Source organism: Callospermophilus lateralis, chromosome 18 (assembly GCF_048772815.1).
Source record: "Callospermophilus lateralis isolate mCalLat2 chromosome 18, mCalLat2.hap1, whole genome shotgun sequence".
In the NCBI taxonomy this organism is placed as follows: Eukaryota; Metazoa; Chordata; class Mammalia; order Rodentia; family Sciuridae; genus Callospermophilus; species Callospermophilus lateralis.
This window is the reverse complement of record NC_135322.1, coordinates 12,104,482-12,131,779: the sequence shown is the minus strand read 5'-3', so window position 1 is coordinate 12,131,779 and position 27,298 is coordinate 12,104,482. Positions and strand designations below refer to the sequence as shown.

The 27,298-nt window shown below is 47.6% G+C and overlaps 1 protein-coding gene across 2 annotated transcripts in view; it reads left to right on the top strand.

Annotated features, from left to right (window-relative positions):
- Grik5 (glutamate ionotropic receptor kainate type subunit 5) overlaps window positions 1–26,950 on the top strand; it is a 53,842-nt gene extending 26,892 nt beyond the window's left edge. Inside the window, exons 12-19 of one of the 2 annotated variants that reach the window (XM_076837471.2) lie at window positions 9,397–9,510; window positions 9,684–9,793; window positions 10,128–10,301; window positions 19,396–19,561; window positions 20,383–20,608; window positions 22,477–22,605; window positions 22,701–22,822; window positions 26,522–26,950. In XM_076837471.2, the coding sequence (XP_076693586.1) occupies window positions 9,397–9,510; window positions 9,684–9,793; window positions 10,128–10,301; window positions 19,396–19,561; window positions 20,383–20,608; window positions 22,477–22,605; window positions 22,701–22,822; window positions 26,522–26,950 (1,470 nt within the window). Of the gene's footprint in view, window positions 1–9,393; window positions 9,511–9,683; window positions 9,794–10,127; window positions 10,302–19,395; window positions 19,562–20,382; window positions 20,609–22,476; window positions 22,606–22,700; window positions 22,823–26,521 lie in introns of both variants that reach the window. The other variant, XM_076837470.2, reaches the window with a different exon arrangement.
- Window positions 26,951–27,298: the final 348 nt, after the last annotated feature.

The following is a 27,298-nucleotide window of genomic DNA, read 5'->3' as shown; positions in this document are numbered from 1 at the left end:
GTCATGCCAGATGGTGAATGCATTGTGAATAGAAATAAAATAGGGTAAGAGATAAAAAGTATTTGGTGCATAGATATGTTTTGGGTGGTTAGGTGGAGTTTGGGAAAAAAGCCTGAGTGAGATGAGGAAATCAGCCCTGAGAAGACCTGTTAGGAAGTAGGTGACAAGGACAGGGGCTTTGTCTCTGTGTCCCACTTCTGTATGCCCAGCTCTTAGAACTGTCAAACACCCAGCAGGTACTCAGTAAATACTTGCTAACAGATTGGTAGGTCTGGGGGAACAATATTTTCCAGGTATAGTACAAAACCTGGAAGTCAAACTGAGCTTTCCTGGGTCCAGGAAACAGTGATGGGGCTAGAAGGGCTGAGGGGAGGGAGCGAGGGAGGCCATGGGGCAGTGAGGTCCAAGAGAAGGCTCAGATCAAGGGCAGTGGGGTCTGGAAGGCACAGGTAAGGATTTGGGATGTTATTTTTATTGTGTTACAAAGCCATTGTATGGGGGTTTTTTTAAAGAATTTTTAAAAATTTTTATTAGTTATTGATGAACTTTTATTTATTTATTTGTTTGTTTCTTTATATGTGGTACTGAGAATCGAACCCACATGCTAGGCAAGTGCTATACCACTGAGCCACAACCCAGCTCCCTATTGTATGGTTTAAGTGGGAGATGTACTGTGATTTTTTTTCTCCTTTTTATTGAAGTGAAATTCATAAAATTAACTATTTAAAAGATACATATCAGTGGCATATAGTACATTCACAGTGTTATGTAATCACCGCCTGTATGTAATTCCAAAACATTTTCATAACCCCCAAAGAAAACCTTGTACTTACTAAGTAGTCACTTCCCATTCCTCCTTCTCTCTCCCACCCCTGGAAATCACCAATCTTCTGTCTCCATGGATTTACTTATTATAGATATTTCATGTAAATGAAATCATCCAGCCTGTTATTTCTGGCTTCTTTCACTTAGCATCACTTAGCATGGTGTTTTCAAAGTTCATCCACAATGTAACAGTTCTCAGCACTACATTCCTCATTATAGCTGAATAATATTCCATTGCATGGATATGCCATCTGGATCTAATTTTTAAAATTTCTTAAAAGTGATCACTCTGGCTATTCTCTTGAGAAATAGCCATAGTGGGGCAAGAGTAGAAGCAGATGGTTCATGTAGGAAGCTATTGGATCAGAAAAGGTGTGGGCCAGAGAAGACATTGACTTGGGCTTGAGAGGCAATTGTGACAGAGGTGCTACCAGATTGGATGTGTACAAGTGGAATCAGAGGTGACTGGGGAGTTTGGCCAGAGCAGTTGGGTAAACAATGCAAGCCAGTTTCCACCATGGGGTGGTTGGGTTGAGAAACAAGTGTTATGTCTGGACATGGATTCTTCAAGATGCTTGTCTGAAATTGAAGGGGAGATGTATGGGTTCCATTGTGTGTCTGGAGCATGAATTAACGAACTCATCCCCTATTGATGGATATCTAGGTCATTTCCTGTTTTGCTAGCACAAACAATGCCCCTGTAGACTTGGCCTGTGAATTTGTAGGAGTGTTCCTGGGTTATACATTTTAAGAAGTGGAAATTCTGGGTCAAAGGGTATGAAATTTTTAAAAGTATATATTGCTAAGTAGCTATTGAAAAAGGTTTTACCAATGTATGTTCCCACCAAAAGTGCACGAGAATGTCAAATTTCCCTCATTCTTGCCAACAGCGGATATTATCAATCTTCAAAAAAAAAAATCTTTGCCAATCTGAAAAGCTAAAAATAATATCTGATTTTTTTAATATTTATTTTTTAGTTGTAGTTGGACACAATACCTTTATTATATTTATTTATTTTTATGTGGTATTGAGGTTTGAACCCAGGGCCTCGCCTGTACAAGGCAAGTGCTCTACCACTGAGTCACAACCCCAGCCCAATATCTGATTGTTTTAACCAAAACAGAATGTTACATGACTGAGTATTAATCCCCACATTGGATGTACTGTTATTTATCTAACCATTTTTTATATTTAGTTATTTTCAAGCATTTTTATTTGTACTGTTATAAACAACTATAAACATCTTTCTGCATAAAAGCTTTGCCTGAATAGCAGCTTCTTTTTTCTTTTCTTTCTCTCTCCTCTCCTTTCCTATTCTTCTCCAGTCTTCTCTTCTTTTTGAGACAGGGTCTTCTTATGTTGTTCAGGTTGGCCTTGAACTCCTGGACTCAAGTGATCCTCTTGCCTCAGTCTCTTAAGTAGCTGAGACTATAGGCATGTGCCACTGCACCCAGCTTATTTACTGAAGATTGATTTTTGCACAGAATGACTGGACAAAAGAGGAAGACCCTTTCTATGGCCTTTGTTATATATAGTTGAATAGCTTTCCAGAAAGACTACACCAGTTTCTATACAGGCTTCTTCTCAGCATTGAGTACTTTTTGTTTTGTTTGTTTTATTGTGATACTGGTGATTGAACCCAGGAGCACTCTAACCACTGAGATACACCCCCAACACATTTTATTTTTATTTATTTTATTTTTGAATATTACATTAAAAAATTGTTCTAATTAGTTATACATGATAGTAGAATGCATTTTGACGCATCATACATAAATGGAGTATAACTTCTCATTCTTCTGGTTGTATGTGTTATTTTTTATTCTGAGACAGGGTCTGACACTAAGTTCAAAGCTGGCCTTGAACTCATGACCCTCCTGCCTCAGCCCTCCTCAGCACTGAGTGTTTTGATTAGTTTTTAGCAATAGAAACCCTCTGTCATTTTTGTAGGTGGCAAATTGTTTTTATTATGCCTGCTTTACTGGACCACAATGGGGCGTATGTGTTCAGGTAAAAGATGGAATCTGGGCCCATGTTCAACTTAGAATGGGTCTTCATAGGGCTATGGACCCACCTTGTGTTTTCCCAGTTCCTGGCTGTATAATAAATAGACATGTAGCAGCCAGCAGCATCCCACACAGAGGCACTGACCTGTGGAGCCAGGGCCATTATGGTAGAAAGAACCAAGTGGAAGCCCCTAGAACTCCCCATCTTTCTCAGGATAGTAATTCAAAAGCAATTTTACATCCTTAGGGGAAATTGCAGAGATTAGTTCCACCATTAACAGTTTAAAGAAGCAGGGGTAGTGATACCACCCTCATTCCGCTGGCCCATTTGGCCTGTGCAGAAGGCAGATGGATCTTGGAGAATGACTGGATTATTTTCACTGTAATCAGGTGATGACTCCAATTGCAGTCGTTGTCCCAAATGAAGTATCTTTACTGGAGGAAATCAACACAGCCCTTGGCAGCTGGTGTGAGCTACTGACCCGGCAAATGCTTTTTCCTCTATCAATTTCCAAAGGACCACCAGAAGCTAAGAGTGTGCATCTTCACAGCCTTGCCTCAGGGCAACATCAACTCTCCCACTTTCTGCCATGATAAAAGGGGCAGAGAACTCAATCTCAAGGGTTCCCACAGCATCATGCTGATCCACATGTTGACAACATGATGCTGATCTGATCTGAGGAGCAGGAGATAGTTTTGTAAATGAGGTCAGCCATAAATCCCCTGCTGATGTCTGTCAGGTCCAGTCTGGAGATGAAGATAGCACCAGTTAGTTAACTAAAATCCCATCAGTTTTTTGAACAGAGAGAATTTAATATAAAGGATTGTTAACTAAATGTAAAGTTATTGACGAGCTAATTGAAAAGATAAAAAGAAAATCAAAGGGTCACTCAGGCAGCAACTGCAGGTAGCAGCTATCACCCTTGGGCTGAGGTGACAAGGGGAAGAGATTGAAAAGATGAAAACTTAGGAACCTACCAGAAGACCACTCAGAGCCAAGACTCATTAGTCCTGAGGAGAGAACCCTATTTGCTTGATATGTGACATTTTTTGGATTTGGGGACAACTTATAATCACATTAGATTGTATAATTTCCATTCACTTACTTTCCAAACAAACCATATAACTTGTCATTTCTAGTGTGGTCTGGAGCACACACCAGCTCTGTAAGCAAGTCTAAGTTGGCAGCGGATGGCCCAGCAGATCCACAGATCTACAGAGAGCTGCTGGCAAATGGGATGCTATATGGGGCCGCGCTGGTGTCAATAGGCAATTAATTCATGGAACAAACTCAAGTCCTCTGCAGTAGCTGTTCTCTTTTGAGAAACAACTTCTGGCTTCTTTTCTAGGCCCTGCTAATAACCCAACACTTTCCCCTGCCTGTGAGTGACTGTGTGACCTCTTCAAGACCTGGGTGTCACTTCTGGGTCAGTCAGATCCCACCAGGAGATAAGCCACACAGATATTTGAATGAAGAAGAGAATTTTGTTCTAGGTATAAAGTTGTTCACTAGGTAAATGTGAGCATGAAAATTCCAAGTCAGGAGGTAAAGGGCCAGGGAGTAAGTATTCTGACTTTCCGTCCATTCTGCCATAACCACTCAGTCCTTCTGTTGTGTGGAAACCAGTTTGACAACATGTAAACAAGCAGGCAGACTGTATTCCAATACAACTTTATTTACAAAACTAGGTAAATGAGCTGGCCTTGGCCTGGGGTCCATGATTTGCCCACCTTTGCTCTTAGTGTCCTGCAGGAAGTGGCCACAGGAGGAGCTTTCGCTGCTGGTGGTGGTGTTTCGGAGAGGGCTGGCTCTGCAAGTGTTGGGAAGCTGTAAACTGGCTTCATCTGCTATCGTGGAAAGGAACCACTGCTGCCAAGGGGTGCCCACGCAGGCTGGGAGGAAGAGAACAGTGACAGGAAGGAGCAAGCTCTCTCCCCCTGCAACTCTGCAGCCTCCCTCTAGTGCCCCCCTATGGGCAGAGCCTTCAAGGCAGGAATATAGGTTGCACATAGCCTCAATATTTGAGTGCTTTGATTGGGCACTTAGATGATCCCCCTTGTAATTCCTAATTTGAATTCGTCCTAATTTCATTCTAGAGATTAGACAATTTTCAGGGTCCCATTGGAGAAAAGTGTTGGAGTGCATATTAAGATGGGAAGACTTATCTAAGAAAGAGGTATTTCTGCTGGGAAATGAGGGTGAGGAGGAGGTAAGAGGGGGTCCAATAGGCTTTGACAGGAGCCTAGAAGGAATTCACAGCATTTGAGGATCCTTTAGTCCTACCTTCAAAGCAAAACCCAAATCTGACCACCACTTTCCACTACCACTGCTGACCCTCAGTCCGGCTCCACCATCTCCCTGGGCATTTTCAGTCAGCTCCCTGGTCCCTGCATCCACGCTGGTGCCTGCAGTCTGCTCCCAGATTGTCCAGATCATTCTGGCATGACGTCCTCTGTTGCCCTTGGAGCAGAGCCCGACCCCTCACCATGTCTCACAGGTCCTGCAGGGCTGTGTTCCCTCCATGCCATATTTCCCATCCCTCCTATTCTCCCACAGCCTCCCTGATCACTGCAAGCCACTTCCCACCTCAAAAACCACCCACTGTCCCACAGCCTGGAACTTGCACGCCAGGTCTTCTCCTATCTTGCCCTTGTGCTTCCTTCAAGATGGGTCTCAAATGAGACCCTACAGCAGAGAGTTATCCAAAGCACTGTCTTCCATAGGTCTCTGTTGCCCTGCTTTATTTTACTTTGTTGCACTTATCACTTTGTGTGTTTGTATTCACAATACTCCCAAAGCTAGTATTGTGCCTGGCCAGTAGAGGGCGTCCAGCAAAGATATGTTGAGCAGGTAAATGAAAGAATGAATGAACAAATGCAAAGGGCACAGCAGTTGTGATGCAACTGAAGATGGAGATGCAACTTGGGCTGGAGACCAAGATGTCAGGGGGTGAGGCAGGCAAGGTTTCAGGAGCCAGATGGAGCAGGGCCTCATGGAGGAACAGGTGAGAATTGGGGCTGATAGTTGAAGAAGGATGAGTGGCATTGAGGTATTTAAGCAGGGGAGTGGTGTGAACAGATTGTAGCATATTGGAGTCCCTTGGGCTGCCAGCTGAGTGGCCTGGGAGAGGGAGATGAGCTTTCCAGTCATAGGTGGAGGCCTGGGCTGGGGTAGTCAGTGGAGGCAGAGATGAGTGACTCAGCTCTGCAGGTGTTTGGGGGAAGAATCAGGAGGGTTCAAAAGAGACTGCAGGGACTGGGGATTTAGCTCAGTGGTAGAGCACTTAGCCTGTGCAAGGCCCAGGTTCAATCCCAAGCATGAAAAAAAAAAGTGTCTACAGTGAGGGCAAGGGAGACAGACATGTACAGGATGACCCCCAGATTTCAAATGTGATGGCTTCAGGGAAGATGGGATTCAGATCAGTCTTCGGGAGAAGGTAGATGTTGAGGTTGCTGAATGTTCCTTGGAGGTTCAAGGGCTCGTTCATTTCTTGAGCTCCCTGAAAGCCAAGGAAGGGTCATACCTGCACTTGACCTCAGATGCCCCCAGCCATTGGAAGGATGTGGGCAGCAGAGAGGAAGTCTCCTCAGCAAGGGAGTGATTCCAAATCTGGGAGCAGCTAGGTCAAGACACCTACCCTCTCTGTGTCTCAGTTTCTTCACATGTAGTATGGTGGGAATGTGGTCTCTCATTTTATAGGTTTCTCTGGGGGACCAAACAAGCTACTCCAAGGAAACCCTGCAACAGTGGCCCTATGGGAGCTAATATGTACTTAGAAGCACTTAGAAGGATAATGTGAATAAGAGGGCCTTGGGGTGGGGGTGAGTAGGGTCTGGAGGCTGCTTTGGGGTAAGCTTAAGCAGTGAGCTATACTGTAAGCCTCCAGTGATTGAGGAAGAGCAAGTACAAAGGTCCTGAGGTCGGGAGTGAGCCTGCTAAGTTGAAGAGCAAAAAGCAGGCCATTGTGACTGGAGGAGTGGGTAAGGGAGAAAGGACATGAGAAGCCAGCAAGGCAGACTGCAGAGGGCCTCTGGGCCATGAAAGGGTTCGTCCTTGGTGCTGTGGGAGGCCATGCTTGGTTTTAACAGGAGACCATCCCTTTGTCTTATATGTGAGGAATTCATCCAGGGTCTGTTAGTGGTAGAAGGGGCATCTATGAGTGGTGTAGGTGAAGAGAGGTGGATAGATCTAAGAGTGTTTCAGGAGCAGTGCCACTGCCCTTGTTACTACTAGAAGGAAGCAGCAGGCCAGCTGATGAGGATGTTGGTGAGCCTTCAAGGGACAGGGAGAAAGAAGCAGGGGAGGCCTGCAGGCTTCCTCAGGAACTGGGGATAGCCAGGGCCCCTCGAACCCATCTGAAAGGCCACTGCTTCCTCTTCTCTGAAATGGGGACTGGGCCACCATGGGTGGCCACTGGGTGCACAAAATGAATAGGATTCCTGTGCTAGCTGGACTGTTCCTGCAACAGTTCACATCTTAGTCATAAATGTGACCAGCATACAGGAAAGGAGGTAAATGCTCCTCATTCTCAACACCCAGGAAGCCCCACAGATGTTGCCAGAATCAGATGGGGTTTGGGTCTCTGCCACACACCCGGCCTCTGTTATGCCTTGGGGCTGAGCTGACTCAGTGCTTAAGCTATATCAGGCAGGTACCAGAGTTCCATCGCTTGTTGCCTTGAGCCCGCTGTTTGACCTGTGCCGCCTCAGCTCTGATTCATCTTTCGGGTCCGTGTCTGCTCTCCCTGATCTTGGGGCATTGTCTTTGGACTCTCCTCTGGCCCTGGCCCTGGATTGCATTTGGCACATTTGCATTCTCTCTGCTTTTGGGTTTGGTTTTTAGCTTGTGCCCCTCTACCTTGTAGTGCTTTCAGTGATCTGGGCTTGTGTTTGATCCCTGTCACCTATTCCTGCCTCTGGGTTAGGTCCTGGGCCTGGGCTGTCTCGCTGCCATCCAGGGTTGTGCTTTGATTCCTGTGTCATCTCGTGGCTATGGATTCTGTTTCTGGCTGTGGCCTCTCCCTGACTGCAAATGGGGTTAGGCCTGGGTTGTCTACACTGGCTGTACCCTTCTGGGGACTGTGTCCTCTCTCCCCATCCCAGGTTATGTCCAGGCCTGGGTTCCCTCCTGTACCCTGTCTCAGTCCCTTCAGGACCTTGGCTCATTCATTTCAGCCTCAGGGGAAACTCCGTTTTTGAATTTAGGTTTCAGGCCCCTCCGTCCCTGGCCCCTGAGGCTGGGACCCAGTTGAGGCCCAGGGGATGGAGTCAGGTTGCTAAAAGGGGCATCCTGGGGCCCTGGTCTCCATCCTGGGACTGGGGATCTGTGGAGGACATGGTGCCTGACACCTGTTTACAGATGAGCAAACTGAGGCCCAGAGATGTGAAGGTTGCCTGAGATCATGCAGCAAGCTGGGCATAGCCAGGGCTCCCACCTCCCCATGCTCACCTCACCTGCTCCATCATGTACAGGTGAATGCAAATTCTATGTGTATATGAGGGCATGTGCCGGGCCACTAGGGACTATCCCTGTGGTTGCTTCTTCCGCCTGTGTATTGGTATGTGTGGGTGAGATAGTGCAGAAGTGACTGTGTAGTGCTCCTCTGTGCAGTGCGTGCAGGAGTGTATGTGAAGTGTGGGGATTTTTTTAGGTCTTGTGTCCAGCCCTTGGTTAAAGACCAGCTACTGTCCCCTTAAGCCAGAGTGAAATGGCCTTTTGGATCAACCAACATGTTCTAAAAGGGGTTCCAGATATACCAGCAGGTCCAACCCACACCCTGCTCTCTGTCCCACCCTTCACTGCTTACGACTGGACTCCAGCACCCTCCACTTGGGGCCCCACACAGCCTCCCCTGAGGTCATTTCAACTGAGCCAGACACTGTTCCTATATGTCTGGGGAGGCTTCAGGCACACATCTGGGTCACTAATGTCTTCCAGGGGCAAGAGAATAGAGGTCACATCCCCAGTTTGCAGTCCCCAGCAGCATCTTTTACTCACTAGTGCCTTTGCCTGAGACTTGGTTTCCCCATCTAAAAAACGGGGCTGGGATTGGCCCAGGGAGCTGTTGGAAGGAGTGTACAAGATCATCTGTATGACTTGCTATCCAGCACAGAGCCTGGCACTTAATAAACATCACCCAGTGCTAATGATTAATGCAGAAGAGGTGAAACCAAGGCCTGAAGAGGGTCCTGGAGCAAGTTGGTGACCAGGTGTCTTAAGGCCAGTCTCAGGCTGTCTGCGTGTCTTTGGGTTAGTAGGGGACAGAGGTGAGTGATGAGTTCTATAAAGCAGGTCCCTGATGATACTTGGTAGGGGAAGGGACAGGGCAATGACTGGGATTGAGCAGCTGGGCAAGACTAGGGCAGGAGGAGGCCTAAAGCCAGTAGGAGCTGTGAGGGCTGATGATGGCCCAAGGTGGACACCCAGAGCCTCTTCAGGCTCTCGGCCCTTGTGATCCCTTCCTCTCTCTCCTTTGCCCCCTCAGTGGCACAGGTTTCTCTCTAACTGCCCATCTCTGTCTTCCTTTCCTCCCCCTCTGCCCTATCCTGCTTCCCCTCCAGCAGAAGGCAGACCTGGCTGTGGCTGCATTCACTATCACTGCCGAGCGGGAGAAGGTCATCGACTTCTCCAAACCCTTCATGACCCTGGGGATCAGCATCCTCTACCGAGTGCACATGGTAAGCTCCCATTGGGGACCATGGACTGCAGACTGACCCAGGGGATAGGGACAAGTGGGAACAGGACTCCCACTGGGCCACAGATGGGCCCATCAGACTCCTGGCGCCTGACAGGGACCGGGGGTGAATATACAGTCCAGGTCAGGAGCAGCTCCAGATTTCACTCCCCACAGGGCCGCAAGCCTGGCTACTTCTCCTTCCTGGACCCCTTCTCCCCTGCCGTGTGGCTCTTCATGCTTCTTGCCTACCTGGCTGTCAGCTGTGTCCTGTTCCTGGCTGCCAGGTGAGTGCACTCTCTGCTGCCTAGGAGGGAGGGCAGGGACAAGGCATGAGCCCTTTCCCCTCATGGCTCTGCCTTTTGCTCTGTGGATCTCTATCTGGGCCATCTCCTTGCCTCTTCCCTGAAGAGGTGTCTCTCCATGTCTCTGTCTCTCTGTCTCTGTGTCTCTGCCTCCCTTTCTCTCTACCTTTCCTCTGCACGTATGTCTCCATCCATCTTTCTCTTTCCCTCCCACTTTCCCATCTCTGCTCCTCTGACCACAGTGGCTCCATGTCCCCCGACTTCTACCCTTTTCCCCTGCACCTGGACCCATGCACCTGCCCATGTCTCTCCACAGGCTGAGCCCCTACGAGTGGTACAATCCGCACCCATGCCTGCGGGCACGTCCCCACATCCTGGAGAACCAATACACGCTGGGCAACAGCCTCTGGTTCCCAGTGGGGGGGTTCATGCAGCAGGGCTCGGAGATCATGCCGCGGGCGCTGTCCACACGCTGTGTCAGCGGAGTCTGGTAAGATGCTTTCTATTTGCCCGGCAGGGACTAGGGGTCATCTGAGTTCTGGAAGGTGTAGGAGGCTGCTGCAGTCCTCTGGGTGATCTCCATCTCCAGCTATGTGGCAGGAAATGGGGTCAGACACTGAGCCCCAGCATGACTGCCTACTAGCCATATAAACTTGAGTAGGCCCCATCCTTTCTCCATGCCTCAGTCTCCTCATCTGAAACTGAGAATAAAAAGGCTTATGTCTAAGGTCTGTGAGGATTCAGTGAGGCAGTTAAGGAAAAGCACGGTTACAACAGGAGAAACATCATCTGCTGTCACACACATTGCCCTGGTTATCACAGAGACTTAGAGTCCTAGAAGTCCCATAGTGACCTAGCATCCTGGAGAGAACTTATTTTTCCCCTTGGACAAGATCCAGGAAGCCCCATGTCAGGGGGGCATTCACTGAGAATTCATGGTCTCTAGTCCACAGTTTAAAAAAAAAAATGTGGAATTAGATGCCAACACTCAATGTCCAGGCAAATTCATCCAGGCACAGTGGCACACAACTGTAACAGCAATGACTCAGGAGGCTGAGACTGAGACAGTGGGATCACAAGTTCAAGTTCAGCCTTAGCATCTTAGACCCTCAGCAACTTAGCAAGACCCTGACTCAAAATAAAACATTAAAAGGGCTGGAGATGTAACTTACTGGGCTCAATCCCCAGTACCAAAAAAAAAAAAAAAAAAACGGAAAATTTACCCACAAATCTAGGAGACCTGTCAGCACTGACCGGCATCCCAGCTGACATCAACTTCAGGCCCACACTCCCCACTTCCATTGTTTTTTGGCCTGGCCTCACATTTACCTCCCTGGTCTATCATACAGCAATTGGATTCAGCTGCAGTTCCTGCAACTAAAGAGAAAGTTTAGGAGTGGGAATAGTCTCCCTGTTTTATGGATTAGAGAGGAGTGGGTTGCTAAAGAGCATGCATTTGGCTAGATGCAGAGCCAGGTTCCAGCCCCACCCTGTGCCAGCCCTCAGAACTGCCCTGCCAGCCCAGCTCCTGAGGCCCTCCGTAGCCTCTCCAGGAAAACCCCAGGCCTTCTAGGACATGTCCTCCTCCCCTCCTTCCCATTAGAATTTGTGCATCCATGGACATTCCACAGGGGTTTGTTGAGCCCCTCCTATGCCAGCTCCATCCCTGTTCTTCAAAAGCAAAGGTGTTGATAGTAAACAGGTAAACAATAAACACTGGGCTTCATATTAATTTAATGGATCTGTCCCAGAGACATTATTTAATATACAACTGTTCAATCAAGACTAACCTTAAGAGGCAGCAGGTTTTTCTTTCTCCCAGCTAAGTGGAAGCAACTATAATTCACTTAGTCCACTGGCTTTGAAACTTTCAAGTCTTTTTGCTTTTGTTTTCTGTTTTGGTGGTATTGTTCCAAAGGTTTGTATTGGTACTCACTATGGAGGAGCTAACTGGGGCTATAAATGTATTAATTGAGGAAACTATGAACAGCTGGGAAAACTTGAAAACTCAAACATAAACCACAGTGGATGAGAGTTCAGACTTTAGCACCCACATAGAACCCAAGTCAGAGTCCTGGATACTGGCTTGTGACAACAACTCATTTGTTCATGTTGGTTATTACCACGGATTACCCCAATGAAATTTTCAAGTCTTAATGATTTTTTTTTAAGTTTTTGAATTTGCATCATTTCAGATGATGCCCTGTATTTGTTTCTTATGGCTACTGCAAAATTTATCACAAATTTACAGGCTTAAAACACATTAAATGTATTCTGGAGGTCAGAAGTCCAAAATAGATCTCACAGTGCTAAAATCAGGTTGGCAGGGGGGTCTGGATCCTTCTGGAGGCTTTAGAGGGAATCCCTTTCTTTGCCTTTACCGGCTTTTAGAAGACACCAACATTCTTTGGTCATGGCCTCCTTCTTCCATCTTCAAAGCCAGCAGAGTAACATCTTCAAATAAATCCCCCCACTCCCCCTGATTCTGACTTTCTTCTTCTACTGATAAGCACCCTTGTGATTCACTGGGGCTGTCTGGACAATTCAAGAGTATCTCCCAATCTTAAGATCCTTAAGTTAATCACATCTGCAGTGTTCCTTTTACCATGTGAGTTGATGTAATCATGTTTTCTAGGAAATAGGATGTAGATATCTTTGGTGGTGGCAGGAGGAGGCTTATTCTGCTACCATACTGCTCAAGAGAAATGTATTGATATTTTCAATATAATGATGTATTAGATGCACATAAAAGTGCTGTTGACCGGGCCGGGTTGTGGCTCAGTGGTAGAGAGCTTGCCTAGCATGCGTGAGGTGCTGGGTTCGATTCAGGAATCGAAATTTTAAAAACTAAATAAAAACAAATAAAATAAAGGTATTGTGTCCATCTATGACTAGAAATAAAATTTAAAAATTAAAAAAAATAAAAGTGCTGTTGAGGAACTTGCAGAGTGCATGACAGAACAGTGGAGAACGGCCCCCTGAGGAGGTGCATGGGAGCCGTTTCAGGGGCTACAGTGGAGTCATCCATGCCAAAGAGGGTGGGAGAAAGCCAGGTATGTGAGAAGTAGCTGAGAGGGCACTGAGAAGAGCCACTGCAGGTCAGGCAGGGGGAATCAGTGGCCTCTCTGCAAACCATGATTCTTGCTCCTTGGTCAGGGACCCTCTTCCTGAGGTTCATGTTCTCCAGCCAGGCATTCTTTGCCTCTTCCATTGCTGTCACCCAGAAGCCCTGGGTCATGCCCCCTCTATCACTGGAGACTTTGGCCCTATGCTCCTCTCTTCTGTACCCCAAATCTATTCACACATTTGCTCATTTCATAAATGTTTGTTAATCTGCAGATATGACCCCATCGTGATAATTCAGCAAGCCAGGTCCCTGACTTCCAGGAGCTGGCATTCCTTTAGTAGACAGTAGGGGTTTGGTGCCATCATCCTAGAGGGTTTTGCTGATGCTTAACCTGCAGTAGCCTGGCCAGACCTGCTTTCTTGTCCCCTGGTATCCAGTGTCCACTTGGTCTGCAGCCTCCTGTAGCCACATCCAGGGGCTCATCATCATTCAGAACAGCTCTGCCTTGGAAATCAGCATTCCAAGACCTTTCTGACCACAGCCTCATCCCTTCCAGACTCTGTCTTGCTCCCTCTCCCTGTTCTCTGAGCCCTGCCTGCCTTCAGTCCATCCATCTCCAGGTAGAGTCCCGGGCACTCTCTTCAGCCATTGTCCTCTACTCTTCCCCTGCTGCTCCTTCCCTCAAGCTCTCTTGGCAAGAAAACCCCCAAGCCTCAGAGCTAGCTGCACTTGGCCTCTCCCCCTCCCCACAACCCCAGTTCCACAAGGTCTCTCGCAACCCCCTTATCCATATATCCAATCCCTTTCTTCCTTGTGGCCAACGTATGCCCTACCAGTCACCCACCACTGGAGACTCTGTTCTTGCTTCTGGGATACCATGTCCTCAGGTTTTCTCTGGCACTTTGGTCCTCAACCTCATTTCACCATAGATTCCCTTTGCCCTCATCCATCCCTCAAGTGGGCTTCTCACCCCACACAAGTGATGGTTCAGTCCTCGAAGATTCAGCACTTTCTTTTTATAACAATTATTCCTTCAAGCTTCCTTTTCTACCCTGAAATTCAAGGATAATATATCTATAAACAGGCATAATTTTTTAAAAAGGAAAAAGAAGAAGAATATAACACCCTATTTGCAATATGAAGGAAAAAAGAAAGTGATTTCTAATAAACTAACATGATGGTAATATGTAAATGCTTGGATGTTGCTACACCAGAGGACAGAATGCCATGATCAGGTGGCATCTACTTGAAAGGAAAAAGTCTGGAATGATGAGGAGTTTTCTTGTCCCCTGGTCTCCAGTGTCCATTTGGTCTGCAGCTTCCTGTAGCCATATCTATTAGGATTTTGTCAACCCTTGATATTCGATGTGGAAATAGTTGGCAAATAAGAATTGCCACGAATGAGATAGTTTGCTAATGCAGCTGATCTGAGCATCCTGACTCCAGGATTCAAACACAAATGGACCAGTCATCTGAGACATGACTTCCCAAAATGGTGAAGAGTTCTCGCCAGAGTACCAAACAAAGCAACATCCAGTTGTTTCTCAGTCTGAACAAGAGATATATTCCTGGAGATTTCAGTTTCTTTTCTAACTGCAAAAAGTATGTGGATTTTCTTATACCAAAGTGACAGGCTTAGGTCCTCATGTCTAGATTTTCTGTCTTATTCAGACTAAGCTGAGCATGGTCAGACACTTGCCACCTGCTGGACCCACTCTGACCAGCAGAGTTCCCCGACACTTCACCAAACACCTTCCCCACACACCTCCATGCACACCCTCAGCCAGAGACCACCAGTCTTAACATTTGGTCCAGGGCCATCTCACCTATGCCCTGGCTTCCCTTGCTTTCCAGATATAGATACTTCTGAAATCCTCATCTATGACATCTTCATATATCCACTCAGCTTGGGCTTCTTCTCTTAGGTACCCAACAGGCATCCCCAAACTTCGTTGTTCAAAACAGAGCTCGTGTTTTTGCTCCCAAATCTAACTCCCCATCTGTGTTCCTTCTGCTGTCTCTCAGTGAGTGGCCCCATCACCCTCTACCCCATCACTATCACCAGCCAGACAGGAGGTATCCTCAAGGACAAATGTGGTGCCTGGTGTGTACAGGCACTGGTTAATTTTTTTTTTTTTTAACTGTGACTGAACCCAGGGACACTTTGTCACTGACTTATGTCCCCAGCTCTCTTTATTTTTTATTTTGAGACATGGTCTTACTAAGTTGCTTAGGGCATCACTAAGTTGCTGAAGCTGGCCTTCAACTTGCAATTCTCCTGCCTCAGCCTCTTGAGTCACTGGGCACTGGTTAATATTGTTTTAAAGAGTGAGTGACAGCATTGACCCATGGGTGGGTTGGGAGATACTTGGTTTCTGGAAAGGTTATGTTAGTCCCTGGGTTTTGTGTATTGGGGTTGGGTTTTGTTTTACAGGAGGCTGTATTATCACTAGAAGGAGGACAAGGGGGCAGGATAAGACAAATGGCTGCCCTGGGGTCCTGCAGCCAGGCCCATGGGTGCCTCTTCTCCCAAGTCAGTCTTGTGACACCAAGATAATAAGAGCAAACGTCTGCAAGGCACATTTGCTCTCTCTTCCCAAAACTCTGTGAGGGAGGGCTGGCAGTTGTGCTTACTTCATAGGTGAGGAAACTGAAACAATTTCAAGGTCATACAGCTAGAGCCAGGATTTGGGGATTTTCCATAGAGCTTTCTATTATTGATTTCTAATTTAGTTCCATTGTGATCAGAGAGCACACTCTGTAGGACTTGAATCCTTTAAAATTACTGCGACTTATTTTATGTCTCAGCAAATGGTCTGTCCTGGTAAAGGTTCTGTGTGTACTTGCACTGAATGTGTATTCTACTGTTGGGTAAATGTCAGCGAGGGCCAGTGGTTGACGGCGTTAATCAAGGCTTCTGTGTCCTTACTGCTTTCCTGTCTACTTTTCTACTTGTCCTATCAGTGACTGAGAGGAGAGTGTTGGAGTCTCCACCTGTAATTGTGGAGAAGTTGTCTATTTCTCTTTTCAGTTCTGTCAGCTTTTGCTTCATGAATCTTGAGGCTCTATAATTAGGTGCATAAATGTTTAGGATTGCTATGTCCTCTTGATGAATTGGTCCTTTTGTCATTATACTTTGCCAGTCCTATGAATGATCATTGTCATGACCACTCAACTCTGCCATTGGAGTATGAAAGCAGTTGTAGATAAAATATAAATGAATGAATGTGACTGTGATCCAGTAAAACTTCATAGATACTGCTGGACGTGTGATGCATGCCTGTTAATTCTAATGATTTGAGAGGTAGAAGCAGAAGGACTGCATTCAAGGTCAACCTTGGAACTTAGCAAAACCCTGTCTCAAAAAAAATTAATTAAATTATTAATTAGATTTAAATTAAACTGAGCCACACCCCTAGCCTTTTTTTTTTTTTTTAGAGAAAGAGAAAGAAAATTTTTTAATATTTATTTATTTATTTTTTTAAGTTTTTGGTGGACACAACATCTTTGTTTGTATGTGTTGCTGAGGATCTAACCCAGGCCGCATGCATGCCAGGCGAGCACACTACTGCTTGAGCCACATCCCCAGCCCCTCACACTCTTTCTTAAAAAAAAAAACAAAAAAAAAAACTTGCAAGCTGGGTGTGGTGTGGCACAACTATAATCCCAGAAGCTCAGGAGGCTGAGGCAGGAGGATCAAAAGTTCAAAGCCAGCCTCAGCAACTGAGTGAGGCCCTGAGCAACTTAGCAAGACCCTGTCCCAAAATAAAAAGGGCCGGGGATGATGGCTCAGTGGTTAATCACACCTGGGTTCAATCCTCAGTTAAAAAAAAAAAAAAAAAAGTTAAAGTAACATACAATTTCATATAAGATGTAAGACCCTTGCAACAGTGTATATCCATCTCATCCTCCCATCTTTTGACTTTTATCATTTACGTTACTTCTGCATATCTTATGAACCCCACACAATACTAGTGGTGGGTGGGTGTGTAAATAGTAAAGTTTTTTTAAAAAAGTTTTTAGGGGCCAAGGGTATAGCTCACTGGGAGAGTATCTGTCTAGAATGCATAAGACCCTGAATTCCATCCCAGCACCAAAAAAAAAAAAAAAAAAAAAAAGAAGAAGAAGAAGAAGAAGAAGAAAAAGGAAAAAAATCAAATGTGGAATATGCCTTCTATATTTACTTACATGTCTACCATTTATAGTGTTCTTCATACCTTCTTGTGCATTCACATGCCCATCCAGTGTTATTTTCCTTTTACTTGAAGAGCTGCTTTTAACATTTCTGAAAGTGCAGGTCTGCTGGTAACAAACTCTCCCAGCTTTGTTTACATGAGAGATGTTTTCACGTGTGATCTTTGGAGGATGTTTTTATTGGATTTGGAATTCTAGGTTGACAGTTTTGTTTTGATTTTTCTTTCAGCATGCTGTTGCCTTGTTTTTTGGCTTGAATATTCTCTGACAAGAAGTCTATTGGAGCTATTATCTTTACTTCTTTACGTGTAATGTGTCCTACACACACACACACACACACACACACACACACCACACCTTTATCTATTCTGGCAGCTTTTAAGCTTTTCTCTTTATTACTGGTTTTCAATAATTAATTATAATGTCCCTGGTGTATTTTATATATAAATGTGTTTATACTGCTTGGGGTTTATTGAACTTCTTGGGTTTGCATTATAATAGTTTTTGTCAAACTTGAAAAAAAATTTTTTTTAAAGAGAGAGAGAGAGAGAGAGAGAATTTTTTAATATTTATTTTTTAGTTTTCGGCGGACACAACATCTTTGTATGTGGTGCTGAGGATCGAACCCGGGCCGCACGCATGCCAGGCGAGCGCGCTACCGCTTGAGCCACATCCCCAGCCCAAACTTGAAAATTTTTTAACCATTACTTCTTCAAATAATTTTTTTTCAGTCACTGCTTTCTCTCCTCTCTTTCTGGGACGCCAATCATATCTGTGTGGACACTTGATACTGTTCCTCAAGCCACTGAGGCACTCTGCTTGTTTACAGTCATTTTCCTCTCTGCTTTGTTTTGGATGGATTCTGCAGCTGTCTTCCATTTCCCTGATCTTTTCTGCTGCAGTGTCTAATCTGTGTAATCCCTTCCAGCAAAAGTTTCTTTTCAGATATTGTGTATTTCATCTCTAGAAGGTCCCTTTGCCTCTTTTTTATATCTTCCATTTCTCTCCTCCATGTGCTTTTTATATTCTTGAGCATTTTGAGTATATTTATAATAGCTATTTTAATGTCCTTATCTACCTTTTTCATCGTCTTTGACCACTTTGAGTCTCTTTAAGTCCAGGGTCCCTTTTTTCCTGTGCCTTTATATATCTGATTATTTTTTTAATTAGATGATAGATATTGTGAATTTTACGTTGTTTATATTATAGTGTCTTGGACTTCTGGCTAGGGAAGTCCAGGGAGGTAGGGAAAGAGGATGAACCTACCAGGGGGATTTAACTTAGCTCAGTGATAAAGTGCCTATCTAGCACCACAAAAACAAACCAATCAAAAGAGTCTTGGACTTTTTCTGGCAGACAATTAAATTACTTGTGAATTATTTTGATCCTTCCAGGCCCATATTGAAGCTCTTTTAGGACAGGTCTTGTGTTGTCTTTAGGGCCCATGTAACCCAGTTTCCAATATGGTGTTCTTTGTGTTCCCTACTGAATATCTCATATATTCAATGAGGTCTCGCCTCTGGCTGGAAGGAGCTCAAGCAATTCCCAGCCCTGTGGGAACTCTGGGAATTGTTTTTCCCTTGAAATTTGTTCTTGTCTGGCCCCATGGAGTTTCATTCATGCACTTACAGATTGATATTCAGCCAAAGACTCAAGGGGACCCCAGGTTTCTGGAACTCTCTGTGCAGTTTCCTCCTCTTAAGTATTCTGACTCACAAATTCCAGACATCTTGCTCCCTCCACCCTAGCTCCTATCTCCATCTCTACAGCTCTGCAGGATTGCTGAACCATTTGGATTTCCCTTTCAGGTGCTGAGTGTGTAAATTAAATCCATTGGGCAGCCTATATGATGATGTCTCACTTCATTTCTCTTTTCTTAGGAATCACAGTCCTGAGATGCCTATTATTCTCTATAGTTTCCTATATCTGTACAGTTTTCTGGTGGTTTATGGTGAGAGGGTATTTTTTATGTATATGTATTTTTAGTTGTCAATGGACTTTTATATTTTAAATTTGTATATGGTGCCAAGAATTGAACCCAGTGCCTCACACATGCTAGACAAGTGCTCTACCACTGTGCTACAACCCCAGCTCCATGAGAGGGTATTCTCATACCAGGAAATAGAAGTCTCTGGAATGGATATTTAAACCCAAGGAGTCTGGCTTCAAAATCCACACTCCTAACCTGTCCACTAGTCAGCAGTCAGCCTGTTGAATGTTGGGGTCACTGTTGATGAGGGAGGTACCACTAATGGAGCACATGGTCACAGGTCAAAGTGGCAGGGATGGCTCCAGCCTGCAGCTCATCCCTCCCACCCCTCAGGTGGGCCTTCACCTTGATCATCATCTCCTCCTACACGGCCAACCTGGCCGCCTTCCTCACCGTGCAGCGCATGGAGGTGCCTGTGGAGTCGGCTGATGACCTGGCAGATCAGACCAACATTGAGTACGGCACCATCCACGCTGGCTCCACCATGACCTTCTTCCAGGTGGGGCCACTCGGAACCTTCAGGCTTGATGTTGGGATCCCTGCCCTGCATAGCATCTCTGAGTGGGGCTGGGCAGGGCCTCCTGGATCAGAGATTGATGATCAGTAACGGTCAGGAGGTACGGGAGCAAAGGACACACTTGCTCTCATGGGGAGTGCTGCTGTCTGGCAGGGGACAGAGAATGGGGACAGGGAAGCAACATTCAACTAATGTTGAATCAGTGCCATAAGTAGAGGACAAGCAGGGCCAAGGAACTTCTAGAAGGGTTAGAACTGGGAATATCATCCAACAGAGAGGAAGGAGGGCCCTAAAAGTGAGAGAATACACTCTATATATTTGGGGTGAAAGAAAAGAAAGATAAAAGTCTGGCAAGGAGGTTGGGTTAAAGACTCAAAAACCTCAAAGGCCAGGGAGAGCACTTAGATTGGACTCTGCACATGGGCAGTGGGGAGCAAGGGGTGACAGTTTAGAGTTGGACATTCCCCCTGGGCCAGGTTGGGGTAGACAAGTGTTCTGGAGGAGGCTGAAGCTGGATGGGGCCACTGGAGGGTTAGGGGAGAGGAGACAGGAGTAGGTTTAGGAGGTTGCTGAGCCATGAGGGCTGTGAGGCATCCTGGGAGAGGGGGCATGGGGATGATTTGGACCTGGCTTGGACACTTTGTCTAGTCTCTCTCCTCTGTCTTTGGCTCTTTCTGTCTTGACCTCATCTCTGCACTCTCTCAGATTGAGGGAGACATCCTGGAGGGCAGGGTACAGGGCTTGGGAAAGGACGTGGGTGGAGAGACCCTCACCTGTCTTCCCCTTGTGCTCCCTCTGCCCAGAATTCTCGGTACCAGACGTACCAGCGTATGTGGAACTACATGCAGTCCAAGCAGCCCAGCGTGTTCGTCAAGAGCACAGAAGAGGGCATCGCCCGTGTCCTCAACTCCCGCTACGCCTTCTTGCTCGAGTCCACCATGAATGAGTACCACCGCCGCCTCAACTGCAACCTCACCCAGATCGGGGGCCTCCTCGACACCAAGGGCTATGGCATTGGCATGCCGCTGGGTATGGCTTCAGTGAGGATGTGCAATGGGGCAGGGGCCCTTTGTGTCTGAAAACAAGATGTGTGAGCAGGCCTGGGACTGGGCCAGGGCCCCCTGAGGCTGGCTGAGAATTCTGTGTGTAATCTTCTGGCTGTGTGGCATTAGGCAGGTGTCATCACCTTCCTGTGCCTCTGTACCTTCCACCTGCAAAGATGAACCCAGGAACAATCAGTTCTAGACTCCAAGGGCTGTTGAGAGAATTCAATGATGTTTTGCTGTACAACTCAGTACATGTTGGCTATGAGGCTTGCTGACTTTCCCCATTGGCCTAAGGGGCACTTGAGGGAGAGGACTTGATTTTATTTGCTTCACATTCTCTGCACCAAAGCCTACAGTTTGGCTCAGAGAAGGTGCTCAGGAAATGATATAAATGGATGGATGGATAGAAGGAAGATATGTATGTAAATGGAAGGAAGGAAGGATAGATAGATGGCTGGATAGGGGAAGGAGAAAGATAGGGAGGAAGGAAGAGAGTTGGGAAGGGAGGAAGAGAGGATGAACCCTCCATGGGAACTTAACATGTTATTTTATTCTTCAGTTCAGGGCATGCTTTTTCAGGGCTCAGCGCTAGAAGCCTACCACTGATTTGTCTCCAAATGTTGACATTTTGGCTTTTAAAATCACGTGTGAGCCAATGGTGCTTACATTAGTTACCTGTAACTGCACAGAAATTCTGAGCATTTTTGCATGAGAGTTCATGTTGTTCTAGAGAAGTAGTGTAGCCTGGTGCCTTGGGGACAGGCTTTAGAGTCACATCAGCCTGGTTTTAGATCCCACTTTCCACTCTGACTCAGTATATGACCCAAGAGAAAAGCATCACCTCATTCAGAAATATCTGCTTCAGATGGAAACCTCTGCTTCACAGGGTCATTGCAAGGCTTGAATAAATTCTGCAAACCCAGGGTCTGGCACATAGCAGGTGCCTAATAAATATTAATTACCTCTACTCACCATATCCCTACTTCCTGGCATGTGACAGATGTTCTATGAGTATTTAAGTAAATGAAGGAGTGCGTACAGAACAGGATATATGGGGTGTTTGAGGCCCAAGGATGGTTCAAGGGGAGAATACGAGGGTGAAGAGAGAGGTGTTGTGAAGAGGAGGGGAGAATGGGGATCCATTCACTCAGCAGATTGGTCTGATGCCCTCACAGGTGCCAGACCCTGGGCTGGGTGCTGGGCAACAGAGAGAAGATGCCAAGCACCCCAGCCCCTCCTACCTTCCACTAGGGCAGTAGGCAGCAGAGATCATAAACATGTAGCTGCTGTGTCATATGACGTCAGGTGGTGACAAGTGTTCTAGCTGAAAATCTAGGGGAAGAGACTGACAGAAGGGGGTTCTTGGGGCCATTTTAAATAAAGTGATCAGAGAAGACCCTGAGGAACCAGCATGTGAGCAGAGATCTGAGTGAAGTGAGGGAAAGAACATTCCAGTGGAGCCAAAGGTCCTAAGGTAGGACTTTGCTAGGCTGATTTGGAACTTGCAAGGAGGTCAGTGTGGCTGGACCTGAGAGAACCTTGGGCAGGGGTACCAGAAAGTGGCTGCCTGAGAATACAGGCTCTTGTAGGCAGAGGGAGGGGCCTTGTTCTAGCAGCAGTGAGGGAAGACATGGAAGAGGTTTCAGCAAGGGAGGACTGATCTGATTGCTCCTAAAACTGACTCCTGGCTGCTGTGTTGTGAAGAAACTGGGTAGGGGTGGGGAGAAGCCACAAGGAAGACCCTGAGCAGCATCAGGGACTGATGGAGGCCATGGTGAGGGGACAGTTGGGTTTGGGGCAGGCAGGGCCCCAGGGCCTGATAGCCAGTCCCTTCTCGTGTGCCCGGCCCAGGCTCCCCATTTCGGGACGAGATCACATTGGCCATCCTGCAGCTCCAGGAGAACAACCGACTGGAGATCCTGAAGCGCAAGTGGTGGGAGGGAGGCCGGTGCCCCAAGGAGGAGGACCATCGAGCGAAAGGTCAGCCATCCCTGTATGTGGCATGTCCTTCCTGAGGACTTCCTTGCAGCCCAATGCCCACATAGCCCACTCTGTGGCTCTCCCCTAACCCCCAGGTCTGGGCATGGAGAATATTGGTGGCATTTTTGTCGTGCTCATCTGTGGCCTCATCATCGCTGTCTTCGTGGCGGTCATGGAATTCATATGGTCCACAAGGAGGTCAGCAGAGTCTGAGGAGGTGAGGAAGTTGGCCAAGGGTGGGGCATGAAGCACGGGACCCCTAGGCTGGGGCATGTGAAGGATGTGGCATTGGAAGCCACCTGGTGGATGGTGGGGAGCTGGGGAAGGGGGAGGAAGAATACAGCAGGTAAGGAGGGGCCTGGAGAGACTCCTGGGGTTAAGGAGGTCCCAGGAGAGGTGAGAGAGCAGGCAAGGAGACAGAGCATCCAGACGTGTAAGGATAGAAGGAGAAGAGCCCAGGAAGAGATAAAGATGCAGGGAAAGGGGGTGGGGGGAGAAAAGTGTGGCGAACCACAGAGGCCATAAAGCAAGAAAAAAATTAGGGGAGAATCAAGCCACAGAATGAAGACTTGATGACCAGTCTCATGCTACAGTCAGGATCACTACTTCCAGAGGGCCCTAGGTGCTGCTGGGTGACACCTCTGCTGTTCCAGACCCATTCATGTTCCCACATCCCAGACTGCTAGTGCTCTTTCCCTTGCTCTGCCAGCCTCCAGGTCCTCCTCCACTCCTTACTTCCAGCAACTGACCTCACAGGTACACCCCAAAACCCCAGCCCCACATCCAGCCCCCTGCATTCTCTACTTGTCCCTTCCACTCCTCTGAAGACAGCCTCCACCTTTGCCCAGATCACCCCCTCACCTTCCCAAGGACATCCCTCCAGTGCAAGGCAAGCAATATTGAGTCTGTTTATACCCCCAGGTCTTTCCTCCTGCGTTGCACAGTCAGCTGTCTTCTCTTTATTGGATCAGCAGTCAGCATACAAATGTGCTGTAATTCCTCCCACCTAAAGAAGTCCTGTCTTGACTCTACTTCTCCTCCCAGCCACCATCAGATCTCTCTCCTTTCCTCTGCCTCCTTAAGAGGGTTGTATCTCCCTGTTCTTTTCAGTTTCTCTCCACCCATTCACTATTGGGCCCAGCTTCTGTCCCTGCCCCTCTACTCTTTTTTAAATATATACATTTATTTTTTAGTTGTAGGTGGACACACAATATTTTTATTTCATTTTTATGTGGTGCTGAGGATCGAACCCAGGGCCTCACACATGCTTAGGCAAGCGCTCTACCACTGAGCCACAACCTCAGCCCGCCCCTCTACTCTTTAATGAGTGACTTCCTCATCTGAAATCCAGTGCCCAAGTCTCAGGCCTCATCTACCTGGGACAGCGGCAGGCTTCAGCACAGTTTATCACTCTGTCTCCTCAATACCTTTTCCTCTCTGCTGATCCCTTGTTTTCCTCCTGCCTCTCAAGTCACTCTCCTAAGCTCCTTTGTTGGGTCCCTTTCTCCCCAGGATTTGTTGGGGGATCCCAGGGCTTGCTCCTCTGACTGTTTCTCTTCTCTGTTTTTCCTCTATTTCCATAGAGGTCCCAGGAATGGCTCTTAAAACTTTCTGTGTGCTGATGACTTCTATACTAGTTATTCATTGTTACCATAATACCTTTACTGCTTAAAACAGCAAACTTCTGTCAGCTTACAATTTCTGGGGCCAAGAACCAGGCAACAGCTTAGCAGGGTGGTTCTACCGCCCTATGTTGAGGTCACAGTCTTGGTGTTGGCCAGGGCTACTGGGATCTGAAGGCTTGATGGGGGCTGGAGGGTCCACTTCTAAGATGGCTCACTGTCCCAAATATATCCATGATTTTCATTTATGGAGAGGACTGAATGACAACACAGGCCAGCACCAATGAAAGGAGATTCTTAGCCAGGAGCAGTGGTATATGCCTATAATCTGCGGGACTAGGGATGTGGAGGCAGAAGGATCACAAGCTGGAGACTAGTCTCATCAACTTAGTGAGATCCTGTCTCAAAATAAAAAATTAAAAAGCATGGGGATGCAGCTCAGTAGCAAAGTGCTCCTGGGTTCAATCCCCAATAAGGGGAAGGGGGTATGGAGATAAAGATTCTTATTATGTTTCCTGAGAAGTGGGGGTAGGACATCACATAGGGCCACAGGAGAACCACCAGATTTGGTCAGGAAATAGAAGCTGCCCAGAGGGGAAAGACTAGGCCATTAGTTTTCCTGAAGTATCTTTGGGCAAGGTTGGGCAGGCAGGCATAGGACTGGCCAGTTTGAATCAGTCAGTGAACTCTAGACTATAGGGGCTGTCTCTAGTTGTCTTGTACCTGACCTGGAATGATTTAGGGCAAGGTAAATATTGGGGGTACATGAAATTAAATTAGGTGCAAGGGGTGAGTAGGAGTATAGATAGACTCAATATTGCTTGCTGTGCCTCTGATAAGCTGAGGAGTCCTTTGCTATCTAAGATTTGGCTAGTTCTGGGAGGGTTAGTCCCTCCCCAGCCTGCAAGATTTTGAAGATATTAAAACAGCCTAAGACACAGAAAATAAAACACATGATTAGTATATTCAAAGGCAGTTGGTAGGATGCCTCAGTTTCTTGAACAGTGACCTCCATGGTCCTCATGCCATGGCAGCTGACATCCCCCAAGGCAAGTGATCCAAGAGAGGAAGGGCAAGAAGTGAAAATGTCAGATGACCAAATTCTGTTGGTCGCACAGACCAACCCTGATACAGAGAGGATTACATGAAGTGGGTAGAATCTTAGAGACTGCCTTCCATAACCCCCAAGTGTGTATTTCCCTGAGCCCAAAGTTTGTAAATTCAGCTCCATACCTGACATCTCTACATGGACATCTGGTAATATATGCATAATGTATGTGTTCACCACTGAGGTCCTGCACACCCACCAGCCAATGCCAACCTTCCAGTTGCTTAGGCCAAAAGTACATGAAGTTATCCTTTACTCCTTCCTCTCTTTCACCATCTCAGCAAATCCTTTTGTCTCCACAGCTGTCACAATATACCCAGAGTCCAGCCCTCTCACACCACTCTGGTCTAGCTAATACCACCTCCTGCCTGGGATATTGCAGTAGCCTTCTAGGTGGGCTCCCTGTTCTTGCCTCCCTGTAGTCTGCTGTTAAAAAGCTCAAGTGATTCTATGAAAACCCAGCAGTTGTCGGCTTCAAACTTGGGAGTCAGTTGGCAAAAGCCTTACAATGGCCTACAGGCCTTCCCAAGCTGGCCCACACTTCACCTCCTCTCTCTCCCCCCTTTGCATGCCCCATTCCTGCCACTCTGACCTGCATCACTTCCCATCCATACTGCTTATCTGTCTTCCCTACTTAACTTTTTTCCAAAGCACTCATCATCATCTAACATACTACATACATTTACATGTTTATTATTTTCTGTCTCTGCCTACTTGACTATAACCTCCATGAGGGCTGGGACTTCTGTTTTATTTTCTGCTGTGCCCAGGACAGTGCCTGGCACACAGCAGCATTCAGTAAACATGGCTTGCACTGTCAGGAGAAGATGGGAAACGAGGAGGAGGGAAGGACTAGGGACATCAGAAACGTAAGAGGAATAACAGGAGCCTGAATTGGTGAGGGCAGGTAGGCTCAGGGACCAACCCAAGGAAGATGGGAGATGTGAGAGAGGAAGAGACAGAAACAGGAGATGAAGGGCTGGTGAAGAGAATGGGAAGTGAAAATAGAAGAAAGAGGAGGAGTAGAAGAAGATGGGGACGGGGAGAGAATGCTGAGGATGTGCAGATGGGAAAGGAGTAGAGGAGTTGGGGGCATGGGGGGAGGCGGGCTGGGAAAGGGATGGGATGGTGAGGGGAGGGATGGTGAGGAGCACTCCAGAGGGTGACCACCCTGCGCCGCCCTCAGGTGTCGGTGTGTCAGGAGATGCTGCAGGAGCTGCGCCACGCCGTATCTTGCCGCAAGACGTCGCGTTCCCGCCGGCGCCGACGCCCTGGCGGCCCTAGCCGGGCCCTTCTGTCGCTGCGCGCAGTCCGTGAGATGCGGCTTAGTAACGGCAAGCTCTACTCGGCCGGCGCGGGTGGGGATGCAGGCGGGGCTCACGGAGGCCCGCAGCGCCTCCTGGACGACCCGGGGCCCCCAGGTGGGCCTCGGCCCTCTGTCCCCACCCCCTGCACGCACGTGCGTGTCTGCCAGGAGTGTAGGCGCATCCAGGCTCTGCGGGCCTCTGGGGCGGGAGCGCCGCCGCGTGGCCTGGGCGCCCCCACCGAGGCTACCAGTCCTCCTCGGCCGCGGCCCGGCCCCGCCGGCCCCCGCGATCTGGCCGAGCACGAGTGACCACGGGCGGGGCCGGGTGGGTGCCCGGACTGACCGTAGGGACTGGGCCTGCCCCAGGCCCCGGCCGCTCCCGCTTCCCTAGCGGGAGGGATACAGGACTTGGGGCAATGCCCCCGACGCCGCGATTTTGCCTTCGGTTCCCTGTGAGGTCCGAGGCCGGGCTCCGGAGCCGGCCTGCGCCCCCTAGTGGACTCGCGAGAGGGCGCCACGGACTCCCGCACTCCGCCCCCCGCGGCGGGAAAGAGGAGCACAGAAACTGAGGACTCCAGGGGCCCGGGACTGCGGGGGGCCGTTCCGAAAGGCAGAAAACAGTTGGCGGGGAGGATCCCGCCCTGGGACTGCTCAGGC